Raw genomic sequence first — 16066 nt, 5'->3', positions numbered from 1 at the left:
AGTTTTACCTTACCTTACCTTACCTTACGGTCACAATAAACTTTTCTCGCGCTCATATTTGCCCTTGCAATATTCTTTATTATTTTTATTTTTTTTAATAATAAACGTGGGTTATTTGGCGTACAGCTGACACTCGGAAGTAACCACCGCAAGCGCCGTAAAGTATCAACCAATCAGAGGGCAGCATGAGGCGTGTCTGTCTTTCGTTGCGGCACAACTACACACAACTGTCACTGTAAGGCGGAAAAATGTAACACAACACCGATGAAAATGAGACACTTTATCGTAATCTTGTTATCTCCTCGAAGACCATTAGGGAAGAAGTAGGGAATTAACTTCCGGCTTTCGAACTGAATCAGTTGCTCTTCCTTGTAATCCTTTTATTATCACTGTTATTCTCTGTACTGTTTGTTAAAATATTTGTTTTTTATTCATTTAGAGACATTTAGAGAATTGTAGGGAAATGTATTATTGAGACATATTTTAGCAGTGACTCGTATACAGTATGTCACAATAAACAATTTCTTACAACCTTACCTTATGTCAAAGATGTCAGGTTTATGATGCTATGAATCAATATCTATCCCAGAAGATGTAGACTACTATCCTACAAAATATCACAACATATGAATGTCTTTTGGGGAAATTAACAATTTTATTATAATATTTTAGCCAATTTATTCATATGCCATTGTCAAAGAAGGTGTATGACCTTATAAAAGGCATGGAGGCGAAGACATCAGTCTTAATATTCTTATCTTATTTATATTATCTTAAACAATTTCCCGAAGGAGACCTCCTGAGGGATCAATAAAGTTCTACCTTACCTTACCTTATCTTAATAAATCGTACACTGTATATCAACATTAAAAAAAAGAAGCCATTATTTAATTATGTGCGTCATGACGTCCAAATCTCACACTTTTATTTATTTATTTATTTTTTAAATTGGCAGCCACTACATAGTTAAATAAAAATAATTGCCTTCCAGTAGTTTTTTTTAAAGTTTTTTAATCACATAACATAAAAGCATTCATTTGGTGGTGAATGATGACAGCAGTCCTGAAGGTATTATCTTGACTTTTAAAGTATATATTTTATTGAGTATTGTTTTGATTGTTTAAGCGCTTGTTTGTGACCCTGGTCTGGAAAAGCGCTAAAATAAATACAAATTACTTACTTACTTACTTAAGAAGTGGGAATTTTAGAGATTTGTCTCCGACTGCAGGTGAGAAAAGAAATCGCATGTGTGTGAAGTTCATCTGGTTTGATCAAGTTTTTTCTTTCTTTCTATAAACATTATAATAAGGTAAAATTTCATGAAAGTCGATCCCCATCATCGGATACGATTTAATTCAAAGTCAGTAGTAGATTCGAAAACAATACATGACGTATAAAAAAAAAGAATATACACTGTAATTTAGCCTCGATGTTACTCTCTTTGATGACCATATTCTGATCAATTACTCTTTTATTAAAGTGTTCCTTTATTACCTTTATTGTACATTTTTTTAAAAACACCCTCGATGTGACTTAAAGGGAGGGGAGAGAACTTTTAGAATCTAATATCAATCGTGTTAGGAGATGATACACACGCTTCAATTGACCAGGATCATGAGGTAAATGATGAAATAAATGCACCATGTTCAGCATTAGGACAGTGTTTTGTGAAAAAATATTAAATGTATTCGCTTTTGCTTATTTAAGGTTAGGTAGAACTTTACTGAAATTGTATTTTTTCCAATATCCACAATTTTTCATAAAAAATAAATCCAAATAAAATAAGAACAATAACAAAGATAAATAAAGATAAAGAACAAGATGATACAATCTAAGTCTAAATATAAAGATAAAGAACATAGATCAGAGAAAAATAAAAAAAGACAAAGGATACAAAGAAAAAAAACATAGAACGTGATCCATCACGTGACACAGGGAATGCTATTTTTTCTAGTGTTGAATTTAAAATATTTGATTCAAAATGTAACCAAACTTTGAGTCATTTATTTAAACGGATATTTTAGGTGGTTTTGAAATGAACGAGTGTACTTGAAAGCACCGGTAGTCTCGCTATCGGAGAACGTGACGTCACTGACAGGTCAACTCGTCATCAATGGCAGATTGAAATGTCTTTCACCTGAGCGTCACTCGCCACTGACACAAGTTCTGATCTGTAGCGACAAGCCCGGGGAGGTGTGAGCAGACGACGAGCTGGTGACGTGATGGAGATGTGAGGAGGACCGCCGTCGCTCCTCCTTCAAGTCAAGAGCCGCAGTTCGGATCCGAGGCACAGAACCCAAGAGAGAGAGAGAGAGAGAGGAACTACAGCGAGATCCCCTGGAACGTTGACGAGATAAAGAGCGAGATAAAAGTGGGACCATGGCTGAGGGTAAGATCGGTCCGAACCTCCAGGCCGGAGCCGGACTGTTCGCCAAGAAGGTCCAGAAGTCCCTGAACCGAGCCCAAGAGAAGGTGAGAGTCGTAGAAGTTTTTTTTTTTAACAAAAACCTCCAAACATCACTTCTGATCATATGGATGTAACGTTTCTGTCATTGACTCAAACTAGAGTTTTAATAGTTGACCAGGTCACGTTATAGTCACGTGATCTAGTCTATAAGTATATATTCTTAAGCACAACTTTGCATTTCGAAGTGTTTCAAAGTGTGTTGGAGTTCACGAGAGGCCAGTTTTTGCAGCAGTGGGCAGAAAGTTCAGAACCAGGTTCCACTTCCTGATGAACACTTCCTTTCTCACTAGTGTGGTTGTGTCCCCCCCCCCCCTACTCCCCTGTACTTCAGCAGCTGCAACAATGGCTGACAACCACTCACTGTTGCTCTTCTGGGTATAGACTTGACTTGTTTATGGATCAGGACTTGTTTTTTCAAATGGTTTTCTACACAAAGACCTGAAGTGACTTCAGCCAGTGTGTGTTTGGGATCAACATGCACGATTGTGAAATGAGTGTGCGGAGCTTGAATAAAGCTGCTTCAGCTTATTTTGCTGTTGGTAGAAATGGAGTCATTGAATTTATATATATATATATATATATATATTTATATATTTATATGATGTGGAGTACACAATAGATAAAGTGACCTCATGTTACTAGTCACTGCTGAGTTAAAATACATTTTATTTTGATCATTTTTTATGGAAAATTGCTGTATTTTCTGTGGCTATTGGAAAAAAACTATTTCATCAATAAAGTTTTACCTTACCTTAAAGAAAATTGGATTAAGCAAAATAAAGTGGGGATTACATTCTGACAGCTCGATGGGTGAATCTACTACTAAGTACAAGTTCACTGACTTTGTGTGTTAAATCCTTGTTGTGTTTACAGAAGAAGAATGTCCTATAAACATCTTAAGATGTTTTTTATTTGTTCAGGCTTTTCCTTTATTTTCTGGAACTTCTGTTGTGTTATCAGTTTTATCTTGAACTTTAAAGTAAATACATTATTGAATATTGTTTTGATTGTTTAAGCGCTTTGTGACCCTGGTCTGGAAAAGCGCTATATAAATAAATATTACTTACTTACTTACTATAAACACTCCTGGTCTACTGTGATTGACCCTATTCGAAGTTCTTTCATGGAAGCCCGTGTCGTTGATTGTTTCTTCTGTTTCTCTGCAGGTCCTTCAGAAGCTCGGCAAAACCATGGAGACGAGGGACGAACATTTTGAACTCTGCTCACAAAACCTCAACAAACAACAGGTACCTGGAAGAAGGTCAACCGCAGTCGTCCTTCTTCGACACATGCTACCTTTAGTCTGGCACTTTTTAACAAACATTCTTATCCGTCCTGATGGTCGTATGTCGAATGCAAGGTCATTCTTTTTCCAAAACAAGACGTAAAAGATTAAAGCTTGGAAGAAGGATTAGACTAAACATGTGACGTCCTTCTAAAAAAGAAAACATTTTCTAATACTTTGTAAACAGGTCATTTAAGCTGGAAATGATCTACCGTTGTTTTTTAAACAAGCAAGTTTCAGTAACGACACACCAGGAAGTGAAGAAGAAAGTTGTCGGAGCTACAGATCTGAATAATGATATAAATATTAACATGAAACCTTTTGAGTGACGGATCACAAATCCTCCTTGTCAACAATTAACATAAAAAGAGTTTAGGTTAGGTTAGGGAGAACTTTATTGATCCCTCAGGGGGTCTCCTTCGGGAAATTGTTTTTTTTCCAAATTATCCACAGCAAATACAGCAACTTTTCATAAAAAATAATCAAAATCAAATAAGAACAAAGAGAAATAAAGAGAAAGAACAAGATGATAGAAAGCTATATAAAAATATGGATTCCAGATTAAAGAAGGAAACAACATGGGGAGAAAAAATGTCATTTTAAAGAGATTTCAATAGAAACATCCGAAAAGTGTTTTATTTATAAATTAATAAATGAAAAAAAAAAAGTATTACACTTTCCTCACTACTTGTATTGCATATAAAAAAACATCCAATTTATTTGGCGAGGAATTGTGTCTGTTGCTCAGACTTGCAGTTTGTTTTTGAAAAACCACATGTGTTTCTTTCTGAGGTTTTCGTAGGAATGAGATTACAAAAACTGTGACCACGTCCCCTTTTTGTCCATCATCTGCAAATCATGACTTGTTACACATTTTTGTGGCTCTGATCCACAGATGGATGGAGGCCGGTTGTTCAAAGATGTCAAAGCCTACCACGCCGCCATCAAAGGTGAGCGTCCGTTTCAGCATAAAACGAAAGGGGAATTGACTTTTTGACTCAGAGTTTTTCCAACACTGTCTGAGCCGCATGAGTGATTCGAGCCAGGAAGTATGTGTTGTTGTGACCTTCACTTTGTGGGTGTGACAGACCTATTTTATAAGAGTATAAGAGTTACATTTGTTGTTTTTATTTCTGATTTCCTGTTTCCCGCCCACGCAGCTGTGCATGAGACGTCGAAGCGTCTGTCTCAGACTTTAAGGGATGTCTACGAGTCTGACTGGAACGGGGCTGAGAACGTTCCTGTCATAACGGATGTATGTTCATTTTCTTTCTTCGCTGAACACAGTTTAAAACTCGCTCGTTTATCCGCCTCTATGTACTGAAAGATACTCCCAAGCATGTCTGGATAAAAAAAGATTCAGTTTAACGCTTGGCTGGATATGATGGGACAACAGTTGAGACATTACGGATAACAAGTAAAATGTAATCCAAGACCGAAGACATGTTGACACTGTCAATTTAAAAGCGAGACTTATTATCTATACAAGACTCTTTTTTTTTGAAGGAAACGCTTAAAATTTCTCTCTTAAACAAAGACTGTGACAAGTGGCTTTCTTTGAACAGATTTATTTAAGGCTTGTTCGGAAAATCCACCGTGAAAACGAAACGTGAATTACTGACAAAATAAAGAGTTAAACACAGTGTTTAAGATAACAGAAATAACATTCTTAGCATTTTATATAAAACAAAATGAGGACATAAACAATACCTTGTTGGCTGCAAGGGGAAAATCTTGCTTGTTCAGTAGATTCTGATCCACAGACCTCAGAGCCCGAGCTGGGGTGTAAGTCTGGATCAGATCACTGATGGAAGGTCTGACCATGAATAGATCTGAAAGTAAGAACCAGAATTTTAAAGTTGATCCTGAAATAAACTGGCAGCCAGTGAAGAGTTATAAGGATCGGAGAAATGTGAGTTCTTCTACTAGAGCGGGTCAGAATTCTCGCTGCAGAGTTTTGTGTCGACTGCAGACGAGACAGATCCTTCTTGTTAAGACACCAAAATAAACTGTTACAATAGTCTAAACGAGAAGAAACAAACGCATGGATTATAACCTCCAGATTGTGTTGTGACACCATTTTCCTAATTTTTGGGGATTTTAGAGTAGAAGTTTAGAGATAAGGTTGAAAGTGAAATTCTTAAGTCTGTGAGTATATGTAATTAAATGCTCCTTCACATTCTTACAGGTAAATGAATAAGCAAAACACAACTTAAATTGACTTCACAATCATACAGACATTATTTAAAATAGAAAACAAAAACTAAATGTTTCGTCTTTTCTAATGCAGTTGAATGGCTGTGTTTTTATTACCTGAAACCCAGTTTACCTGAGCCACATTTAGAGTTTCAAAACGCTATCACTCTCTGGGTCACAGAGTTTTATTCAGACAAAATAAATTAGCTTTACAGGTAGAAACCAGGGCTGGGTAATTTTTAAAAATTGAATTTGGGGGGAACATTTTCAAGCAGATGACTGTATAAATACATTCATAGTCAACAGTTACCCGCTAACCAAAAGGAAGAGAAGTTGATGCCGAAGTCACGCGTAAAAGAGAGGGGGGGGGGGATTATTTGTTTTTCCTTTAGTTAAAGCTCTCTATATGATAGAATAACTCACTGTAACTGAACATTGTTTTTCTTAGAGTGAAGATTTGTTATGGAGTGACTTTGAAGAAAAGGTTAATGACCAAATCGTCCGGACCATGGAGAACTATACCAGCCAGTTTCCTGAAGTGAAGGTGAGCTGCTCTACACAGTATTTGTATCTGGTTATCAGGAACACAAATGTGTTCTGCAAGAGAGAGCAGAAATCACAAGCACAAATAAACAAACTAACATGAAGCTGGGACATGTAAAACAGGAAAAAATGAAGTGATATCAAATTAATAGATAGATGGATAAACTATATTGATCCCTCTGGAGGTCTCTTTCGGGAAATTGTTTTTCCAGCACACATCAACACACACGATAGATTCATAAAAACAAGAACAAAGTGCAATAAGAAGAAAGTGCAAGATGACACAATCCAAAGATAAAGAACATAGATCAAAGAAAGTTAACAAAGTCAAAGGATACAAAGATTAAGACCGAAGATTATACTTTCACTTCACTCCTGCCCCCAAACTCCGAGTTAAACAATCTTGTAGCACGAGGAATGAATGAGTCCCTGAGTCTATTAGTGTTGCATCATAGGGTAGAATTCGTGCACTTGTTGCGGATGAAATTGTGGGTGAAGTGACTTTTTTTTTTCCAACCTACTTTTTGGATAATTTATTGGTTAAACAAATATTTTAATTTTAATATAGTATTTGTGAATATAAAAATACATTTTTCCGCCACTCCCTTCTGGTCTAACGGTAAAAATGACGTGGTTATGTGTGACTTCATCAGGGGAATTAAAAAAAAAAAAAAAATTTCCAGTTGATTTTAGTTTTTAGTGATGGCGAAACAAAATGTGATGAGGATTGGAGGGATTTGAACCTGAACTAAAATGAACTCTATAAAGATGACTCACTCTGAAGTAGACGTGTGTGATTTCGTCTTCAAAACTGGTTTTGTTACTTTTACAAATAACGGTTACGAAATACTTAAAGCAGCACTGGGTAGTTTTGGGTACCTTTTAATATTTTTGTTCCAAAATAACTTGTGATGACACCTCGACTGAAAACTAGTTGAATGACTCGTAAACTGACTTGAGGTGTTTTGTGTGATTTTTTTTTTTATTTTCACTGTAAAAGTTCTTGATGGTGTGAACATGCTTCATATCGCGATGGTTGCAGTACAAAAACAAAGTTAAAGTTATGTTATTTTCAAAGCCGTCATAACTTATATTTCATGATCCACAATCTGATTTATAACCTCATCAGTATCCATCCTTCATTCATCAATGGAAGTCTGGAAACAGAAACTTCGTTCAACTGCTGTAAACCGGGACATGGTAACTTTTGTGACGTTTAGCGAGTGCTCATGGGAAATTATGCCCCCCCCCCATCGAGCTAAACACTACCACTTTAGTCCACTGGCGTCGCTAGACTAAAAATCGCATAGAGCAGCTTTTAAAGGGAGGCAAATTTTGCAAATGTTCGACTCGCCCTCATGTCGACTAAGCTTGAACTTCCGCTACAAACAAATGTAAAACATGACTGTATATAAAACATTATTTCACTTTAGTTCATTCTTTTTAAACTTAAACTTAGAATTTAGCTAACAAGCTCGATTTTCTTTGATATGATGATATTTAGTTATTTTCTCATCATGCAGAAGATCTGTGGTTGGTTTATTTAAATAGCATTTGTATGTTTAAATTGGAGTTATTGTGATGTGTTTTTTGAGGAAAATATATACTTTTTTACCGATCATTTCTTGTTGTTTTTTTTGTCAGGAGCGAGTATCCAAACGTGGTCGAAAGCTTGTCGACTACGACTCAGCGCGTCACCATCTGGAGGCGCTACAGGGCGCCAAGAAAAAGGATGACGCTAAAATCTCTAAGGTAAGAGAGACGCATACAAAGTCGGTGTTTGTATTTTCCTCAACCTTGAGCTGGTCTGATAGGCAGAGGAGGAGTTCACCAAGACGCAGAATGTGTTTGAAGAGATCAACAATGAGCTGAGGGAGGAGCTGCCAGTCCTCTACCAGAGGTGAGTTCAGGTCAACTTCCAATTGGACAGTATTTTCTACACACAATAGCTGGTCAACGTTTCTATTCACAGTCGGATAGGTTGTTACGCCACCGTGTTTCAAAACCTCTCGAACCTGAGAGACGTCTTCTACAAAGAGATGAGCGTGGTGAGATGTGCTGCTACTTTTTTTATATTCACAGTGTTGTTTGGCATCGAGTGCGACCGCGATATGTTTGTGTTGTTACTAATGAGTTTTTGTGTGTATTTCACAGCTTAACAATGACTTGTACAGCGTGATAAAGAAACTAGAGACGCAACATTCAGGGAAGTCTTTTATTATCAAAGGACTTAGCAGGTGAGAGTGCCTTTTTTCTTTTTGTATCTATCAATTTTAATTGAAGTTAACATCTCACCACATTTAAAGGCTATCAGTATTTGGAAAGTATGTGCCTGTAACTTGTCCCACTTTCAACATTTAGTGGAAAAAGGAAGGAGGAGGAGGGAATCTGTTATTTTGTTTGAGTTATTTTGGGGACAGAGAAACGCTGAAGTTAAAGGGCACCTAATGTTAAAACCCAACTCTCCTGACTTATTCACAAGTTTTAAATGTCAATCATGTCATCATGACGTTGCTCCGTTTTGAAGTTATTCCTTAATAAAGTTCTTGTCTGAAATCTCGCCAAACAAGATTACGGTTTAAAGTATATATTCTGACGTCACTCTGGTGAAAATGTCCTTCCCTTAGAAGCCCTAAATCAGTGAAGTACCTACATGTTAATCGTGAAAGAAAATAAACATTTATGTAAACATGGTGAGAGTTACTTCTGCCTTTAGGTGTTTTTTGTGTGCATTAAACGGCAAACCTTATTTTTATTATTCGTTTTTGAATGTACAAAACGGGAGTTTCAGGGCTGGGTGTGAAATTCACGTGAGTCCTTGAATGCAACTAATGTTTTTGTGACCAATCAGTGCAGAGTGGGCGTGGTTTCATCTCAGCCAAAACGGAGCATTTAAGTGGGCGGGGCTTAAGCGTATTTTCTAATGTAAATAGTTTTGTGCAAAAAAGAAACATACTGATGAGTATAATAGAGGTCCAAGATTAATTTAAGAGAGACTTAAATCATCACAGTAGGTGCCCTTAAACTTAATGATTCCTGTTTAAATACTTTTGAAATATTTATTTATTTTGTTATCATTAAGGAAACAAAGAAAACTTTAAAAAAGTTGACAAAAAACTTTCTTTCTGTTCTCTGTTGAACGTTTTAGCTCGTCAATGAAATCCAAGAAGAGACCGTCTTTGGTCATTTCCAACCCCATCCCATGCAACACGGCGTTCCCGACCGACCACGTCTCCATTCTGTCCCAAAATGGTAAAGACGCCCCCCCGGTGTGTCCCGCTCAGCAAAGTGACAGCACCGCGGAGGGAACTGGTTTGACTGAGGAGAGCAAAGACGTGAGCTCCTCCGACACGGACCTGAGCTCGAGTGGCTCTAACACCCCCAAACGGCTGTCCGTCAATGATCTGAGCGACGATGCCAAAAGTCCAAAGGAAGCAGAACCTCCTACGAACCAGTCGGATGACTCCGGCGATGCCAAACCTGAAACGTCCAACGTTCCGGTCGGTCTGGAAACGTCCAACGTTCCAGGCGATGAGGAGCTCCAGACTCCAGAGGAAGGCGGCGATGTAAGCGAACCTCCGGCTGCTCAATCCAAACCTCCACCGGTCCCTGCTCCTCGCTTGTCGTTCCGCTCGACGGACGGGCATCTTCACCCCCCAGCTGAGGAGCAGGAGGAGAATGAATGTGAAATCCAGGAGATGGTTGAGTCTGGAGATGGTTACAAAAATCCACCTGGTTTCTTATACAAGGTAAGAGTCCATGATGGCTTGTTTCCTTTAGAAATCTCCTTATTTTTGTTATAAAATAACACGTCTTCTCTTTTTTTGCCATGTTTGGATAGTTTTAGTTTGGCTTTAAGTAATATTGTGACTTTTTGAACTTTAAAAGAAAATAAATCACCTTATTATTCTTGTTATCTTTTGTACAATTTATCCCTTCAGGCAGTGGCGGTTGAGAGCCACACACCCTGTGGACCGGGGCTGCTCAACTTCGCACAGGGCGACGTCATCTTGGTGCTGTCTGAGTCCAATGAAGTGCGTTTAAGATATTATTTGATGATATGTATAAAAAAACAAAATAAAAAACGTTTATTTCTGCAGCAGAAGGAGGAGGAGGAGGAGGATGGCCAGGTGAGGGGAGTACGGGAAGAGACCTGGAAGTTGCAGCAGGATGAAGAAAACGACTCTGGGAAGTTCCTGGAAAAACTCATCCAGCCTCTTCAGAATGAATAAGACTTTTAACATGTTACATTTTACAGTATTCTCCCTTCGTATATTCAAGCACTTTGAAGATGTTTTTTTTTTTTTTAATTGCTGATTTTTATTGCCCGAATGTCATAATAAAGTTTTTGTGATCTCATGTTCGTGGCTTTCCTGCTACTTGAGTCGCCTCCGAGGTGAGCTGCAACCTTAGGGTCGTTCCAATTCTCAGGACAGACAAAGTGATCCCACCTTGAGGATAGAGTTGTCGAAGGAACATCGGTGTCCCCTTCAGAACTGTAGAAACACATCCACGTGGTGGCAGTAATGGACCACAGTTGTCTTCTGTCTGGTTACTACGAGAGAAGAAAAATAAAATACATTTTTTTCCCCCCTCATTATTTATCAGTTTCATTTATCTGTATCAATCCCCTCCTTGCTCACTTCTCTACTCTCCAAGTGGTCTCCGCGTGACGTCATAGTAAATCAATTGCTGCAGTATTTTATAAAAATCGGTATCAATCTCCTTATGGAAGTTTTTTTTTTTTAAATTGATTAGAATGTTTGATAAAACGCTTGTTGTGTAAAATGTATGAGACTGGTTTTCATCATATTCAAGGTTTTAGTACGACCGTGTGCCTCCCTTCCAGCAGGTGGCAGTAATGCTCGCTACCAACAAAGGAGTAAGTAAAGCATCACTATTCTTTCTTAATATGTCTGCGAAGTTATTTGTTATGGTAAAAACTGCACGTTATGCGTGAAAAGATTTCATTTGAACCCTCTTTGGTGAGCAGCTGAATTGGAGAACCTTGATGAAGAGACTTGAACTTTTATTTATTTGTTTTGACAAACTGAATGCATTTACTTTATTTTCCTTATGAAGGCCATCCTTATTTATTCATGTTTCTTGTATAGTATTGTCAATGTTAATATATGTCTTGCATTAAAACATATGTGCTACCACTCCATCAGGTCCATCTAGTGTTATGTCCACTTAATATAGAGTTACATGCTACATATGCATTTATAGTTTTGTGGAATTTTTGTAAACCTTGATTTGTTTTCTCCCTATTAAGAACTGGTTGCGTAATATACTATATTTTTGTAAAAATGAGCCACTCTTTTTCCACCGCAAACACATTTATTGATTTTTAGTTACCAACTACCAGGGGCACTTTCTAGCCATACATGCAAGATAGATGGATGGATGGATGGTTTAACATGGAATACATCATCTTTTCACTTCACTCCTGCCTCCAAACTCAGAATTATACAATCTAATAGCAATAGCAATGAATGAGTCCCTGCGTGTATTAGTGTTGCATCATGGGAGGAGCATTCGTGCACTTAATCTGCTTCTCTGTTCACTGATGACAGTGTTCAGTTTTAGTGCTCCTTAGTACTAAAAACATTTGATGTTGAGTAGAAACGGATAAACGGATATTGTTTCTAATTGTAAATTTGTAACTGTAACAATGAGAATAGCAATTAAGTAAGTAAGTAGTTAATGAAGTAAGTAAGTGAGTAAGTAAGCAAGTTATGAAGTAAGTAAGTTAGTAGGCAAGTAATGAAGTAAGTAAGTAATGAAGTAAGTAAGTAAGCAAGAAAGTATTGAAGTAAGTAAGTAAGCAAGCAAGTAATGAAGTAAGTAAGCAAGCAAGTAATGAAGTAAGTAATGAAGTAAGCAAGCAAGTAAGTAAGTAAGTAATGAAGTAAGTAAGCAAGCAAGTAATGAAGTAAGCAAGCATGTAATGAAGCAAGTAATGAAGTAAGCAAGCATGTAATGAAGTAAGTAATGAAGTAAGTATTTGAAGTAAGTAAGTAAGTAATTAAGTAAGTAAGTAAGTAATGAAGTAAGTAATCAAGTAATGAAGTAATGAAGTAAGTAAGTAGGTAAGTAAGTAATGAAGTAAGTAAGTAAGCAAGCAAGTATTGAAGTAAGTAAGTAAGCAAGCAAGTAAGTAAGTAATGAAGTAAGTAACTAATGAAGTAAGCAAGCAAGTAATGAAGTAAGTAAGCAAGTAAGTAAGCAAGCAAGTAATGAAGTAAGTAATGAAGTAAGCAAGCAAGTAATGAAGTAAGTAATGAAGTAAGCAAGCAAGTAATGAAGTAAGTAAGCAAGTAAGTAAGCAAGCAAGTAATGAAGTAAGTAATGAAGTAAGCAAGCAAGTAAGTAAGTAAGTAATGAAGTAAGTAAGCAAGCAAGTAATGAAGTAAGCAAGCATGTAATGAAGCAAGTAATGAAGTAAGTAATGAAGTAAGCAAGCAAGTAAGTAAGTAAGTAATGAAGCAAGTAAGCAAGCAAGTAATGAAGTAAGCAAGCATGTAATGAAGTAAGTAAGTAATTAAGTAAGTAAGTAAGTAATGAAGTAAGTAATGAAGTAATGAAGTAAGTAATGAAGTAATGAAGTAAGTAAACAAGTAAGTAAGCAAGCAAGTAATGAAGTAAGCAAGCAAGTAAGTAATGAAGTAAGTAATGAAGTAAGTAAGTAGGTAAGTAATAAAGTAAGTAAGTAAGCAAGGAAGCAAGTAAGTAAGTAAGTAAGTTAAGGTAGAACCATGGGCCCTCTGGAACCAGCAAAAAATACTACACTGATACAGCAGCTGTATATATTAAGTCATATATCGATCCCTGGCGATGGTTGGTTGGTGCAGACAAAGTTGACAATAACAAATAACAACATTAAGATTGGAGCTTAAAACTGTATTTCGCAGTCTAGGGTCAGAGTCTCAGTTTCCAATGTTCGTTCACACGGCAAGCACATGCAGCCTTGATCAGAGACATGTCATCTGGGCACATTTACAGAAATATTTGACTCTTGCTTGGTGGTTTTCTTAAGTCAGCACAACCTCAAATTCTAAAATCCTAGCAAAGGCACCAACAATTGGATTCAGAAAGTCATTGGCTTTATTTTCCCCGGAGCATTTCCAAACTGAACGTAAAACTTGGAATCTATGTTGGCTCAAGAAATTCAAACATGGCATGATGTCACAACACGGACACGCTTATGAAGGGATCGCTGTTGTTTTGCTGCATCTGTGGCATGTGGAAGTGGAATTTTATTGAGAGAACACTTTCTTTGTCCAAGTTCTGTTGCCTTTGGCGAGAAACACATCGTGACTCACTGTTCGACAAATCTTGGGCCTCATTTGTTTTACAAGACACACACATCCTTAACATTTACATGTGCTACCCTCACACGGATTATTTAGGTTTCTCTTTGAGAATGTTCAAAGTGTATGTTACTGTGCAGTACGAGTGATGACGGACACAAGGACGTTTGGGCTTTTCCACGTTTACTCAGTGATTTTCTGCTGACATGCCGAGAACGCTCCGCCCGAACCAGGATTACAACGGCTATTATTATTTCAATTTAAAGTACATTTTTGTTGTTGTTGTTATCTATACTTTCTACCTGACTGGAACCCTTGCTTATCTCACTCAGATGCACGAATCTGCGCGTGCACTCGAATAAAACCACCAATCAACGTAGAATTCTTCGCAGTCTTGTTCATCCCTTTCCACTCCCTCATTTACATATTTAAATTCACCAGAGTGCGTGATTTTTCTCTACTCGATCACAAAAAAACTAATGAAAACATGAATTATATCCAGTTTATATTTGTTCATTTAAACATTTCTGACATGGATCAAATACTTACTCTTACTTTAAATGAGCGAGATGAGCTCCGGTCTAAATGTTTATATTTTACATACAGTTATTAACGCTTACACTTTATTTACAGAGACGATCAGGGGGTTATTTAAAACATCGTAAAATGGAGTTTAACAAGAACAAAACTGTAGATCAGTATCTTTAAGTACTGAGTAGTGACGATGATGATGTTGTGAAGATGGTCTGATCGTCTGAGCTTGAATAGTGAGGCTGACATGCATCTGAGCAGTAATAAGTACGTACTGTAGCTTCAACCTTCGGAAAGTACGAACTTTTTAACGCTTTTTTTTGTGTGTACGACCCCTGAGTGCATGAGGCCTCTGGAGATTAATAACCACATCCACTCTGCTGTGATTGGTCAAACTCTGAACCTTGAACTTTGATTGAAGTTTGTCATGTAACGTCATCAATCCCGGAAGTCTCCACCCCCAAGGTTCTTGTTGTATAAACAAAGCGGGGCGTGAGTACAACTGGCTGAAGGAGGAATGAAGCCATTATTACATCATAATGGACTACACTCTTGTAACCTCTCGTTCGCTGAGCGTGAAAAAAACTTTTTACAACAAGGAGACGTTGATGTTTCCCCTCTGACCGCCAACATTGATGACTTCATGTTCAGCTGCTTGGCAAACACATTTCAGTGCTTTTTGAGTTTATTTGAGATTTTCACACAAATTCTTTGGATCATGACCAATACGCATGAATGGAAATTGCTTAGTGACGTGCATTGGTTTGTGGGTGTATAAGAGATGTCATGATGAGCAGTTTTCCAAAAGAAACAACACAAAAAAACTTGCTCTAGACGAGGGGTAAGCAACACAAATAATAAGTTGTCCTTGATGTGTTTAATTTATTATTAGTTATACACATGAAAACTGAACATATTAGAGAATCTTTCAAAAGTAGAATCAGACTTGCAAATGCTTTGTGACCCCCTGCTGTGACCCCTAGAGTATTGTCCAGCTTATGGAATTTACAGTACATGAGTCGACAACAGTTGACTTTGTGTTGGAAAAAAAAAAACATCTTTGAAAGTTGAGTGTGGTAATGGAGGCTCCACCCTTCTTCATTCTGAATCCCACCCTCCTCTGTCTCTCTTGCCTCCCACCTCAGTCCTCGCCGATGGGATCTGAGCCCTGGACCCTGAACGCAACCCTATGAGCCAGAAGCACGGGCACGGACGATGCGGATTTTGTCTGAGAAAAGAGCATTTATGAACCACTGCCATGGGCTCCGTGTCTGGACCGCCAGCTGCTCGGTGCTGGGAGAACCTTCTTCTTCACTTTGGACTGGTCGCGCTGATGGTTCAGATCCAACTGTGCGCTGCTTTTAATCTGGACACCGAGACCCGCGTTGTGTTCACGGGACCAGCGGGGAGTTACTTCGGCTACTCGGTGGAGTTCTCCGGTGACTCGAGGTAAACTTTTATAAACTTATATTGAGACTTATTTTATATTTGATATAATTAAGATAACTTCAAACAAATGATGACACAGCTATAATGCAAAATATAACTTTATCTCAGTTAAATATAACACAGACGCGCAACCGCACGCACGCACACACACACACAGATACATTCCAGTCCAGGTATGATTGGAAACAGACCTGCGTGGTACTGAGTGCTGTTGGATTAAAAGCAGACTTTTAAGATAAAGATGGATGGATGTTGTCGTTTTCTGCTAAATAAAGGAAGTGT

At 37.7% G+C, this 16066-nt stretch overlaps 2 protein-coding genes across 3 annotated transcripts in view; both read left to right on the top strand.

Annotated features, from left to right (window-relative positions):
* Window positions 1-1532: 1532 nt before the first annotated feature.
* On the top strand, window positions 1533-10850 carry bin2b (bridging integrator 2b). Of its 2 annotated transcripts, none has more exons than XM_087801112.1 (13): window positions 1533-1619; window positions 2178-2472; window positions 3634-3714; window positions 4648-4702; window positions 4913-5007; window positions 6397-6492; window positions 8136-8243; window positions 8306-8391; window positions 8464-8539; window positions 8646-8728; window positions 9640-10240; window positions 10433-10525; window positions 10595-10850. In XM_087801112.1, the coding sequence occupies exons 2-13, from the start codon at window positions 2380-2382 to the stop codon at window positions 10721-10723; spliced, it is 1596 nt and encodes a 531-aa protein (XP_087657238.1). In that variant the 5' UTR covers window positions 1533-1619; window positions 2178-2379; the 3' UTR covers window positions 10724-10850. The 2 variants fall into 2 exon arrangements, with proteins under 2 accessions (XP_087657238.1, XP_087657237.1); XM_087801111.1 differs by having other exon boundaries at window positions 10592-10850.
* A 4646-nt stretch (window positions 10851-15496) lies between these two features.
* The window catches only part of LOC148070165 (integrin alpha-5-like), a 30121-nt gene continuing 29551 nt past the window's right edge, over window positions 15497-16066 (top strand). The window contains exon 1 of the mRNA XM_087801532.1: window positions 15497-15784. Coding sequence (XP_087657658.1) covers window positions 15594-15784 — 191 coding nt within the window. The 5' untranslated portion in view covers window positions 15497-15593. The remainder of the gene's footprint in view (window positions 15785-16066) is intronic.

The sequence above is a fragment of the Callionymus lyra genome, chromosome 10 (assembly GCF_982586985.1).
Source record: "Callionymus lyra chromosome 10, fCalLyr1.hap1.1, whole genome shotgun sequence".
NCBI lineage: Eukaryota > Metazoa > Chordata > Actinopteri > Syngnathiformes > Callionymidae > Callionymus > Callionymus lyra.
The sequence above is the reverse complement of the archived record's forward strand: the minus strand, read 5'-3'. Positions and strand labels throughout refer to the sequence as shown.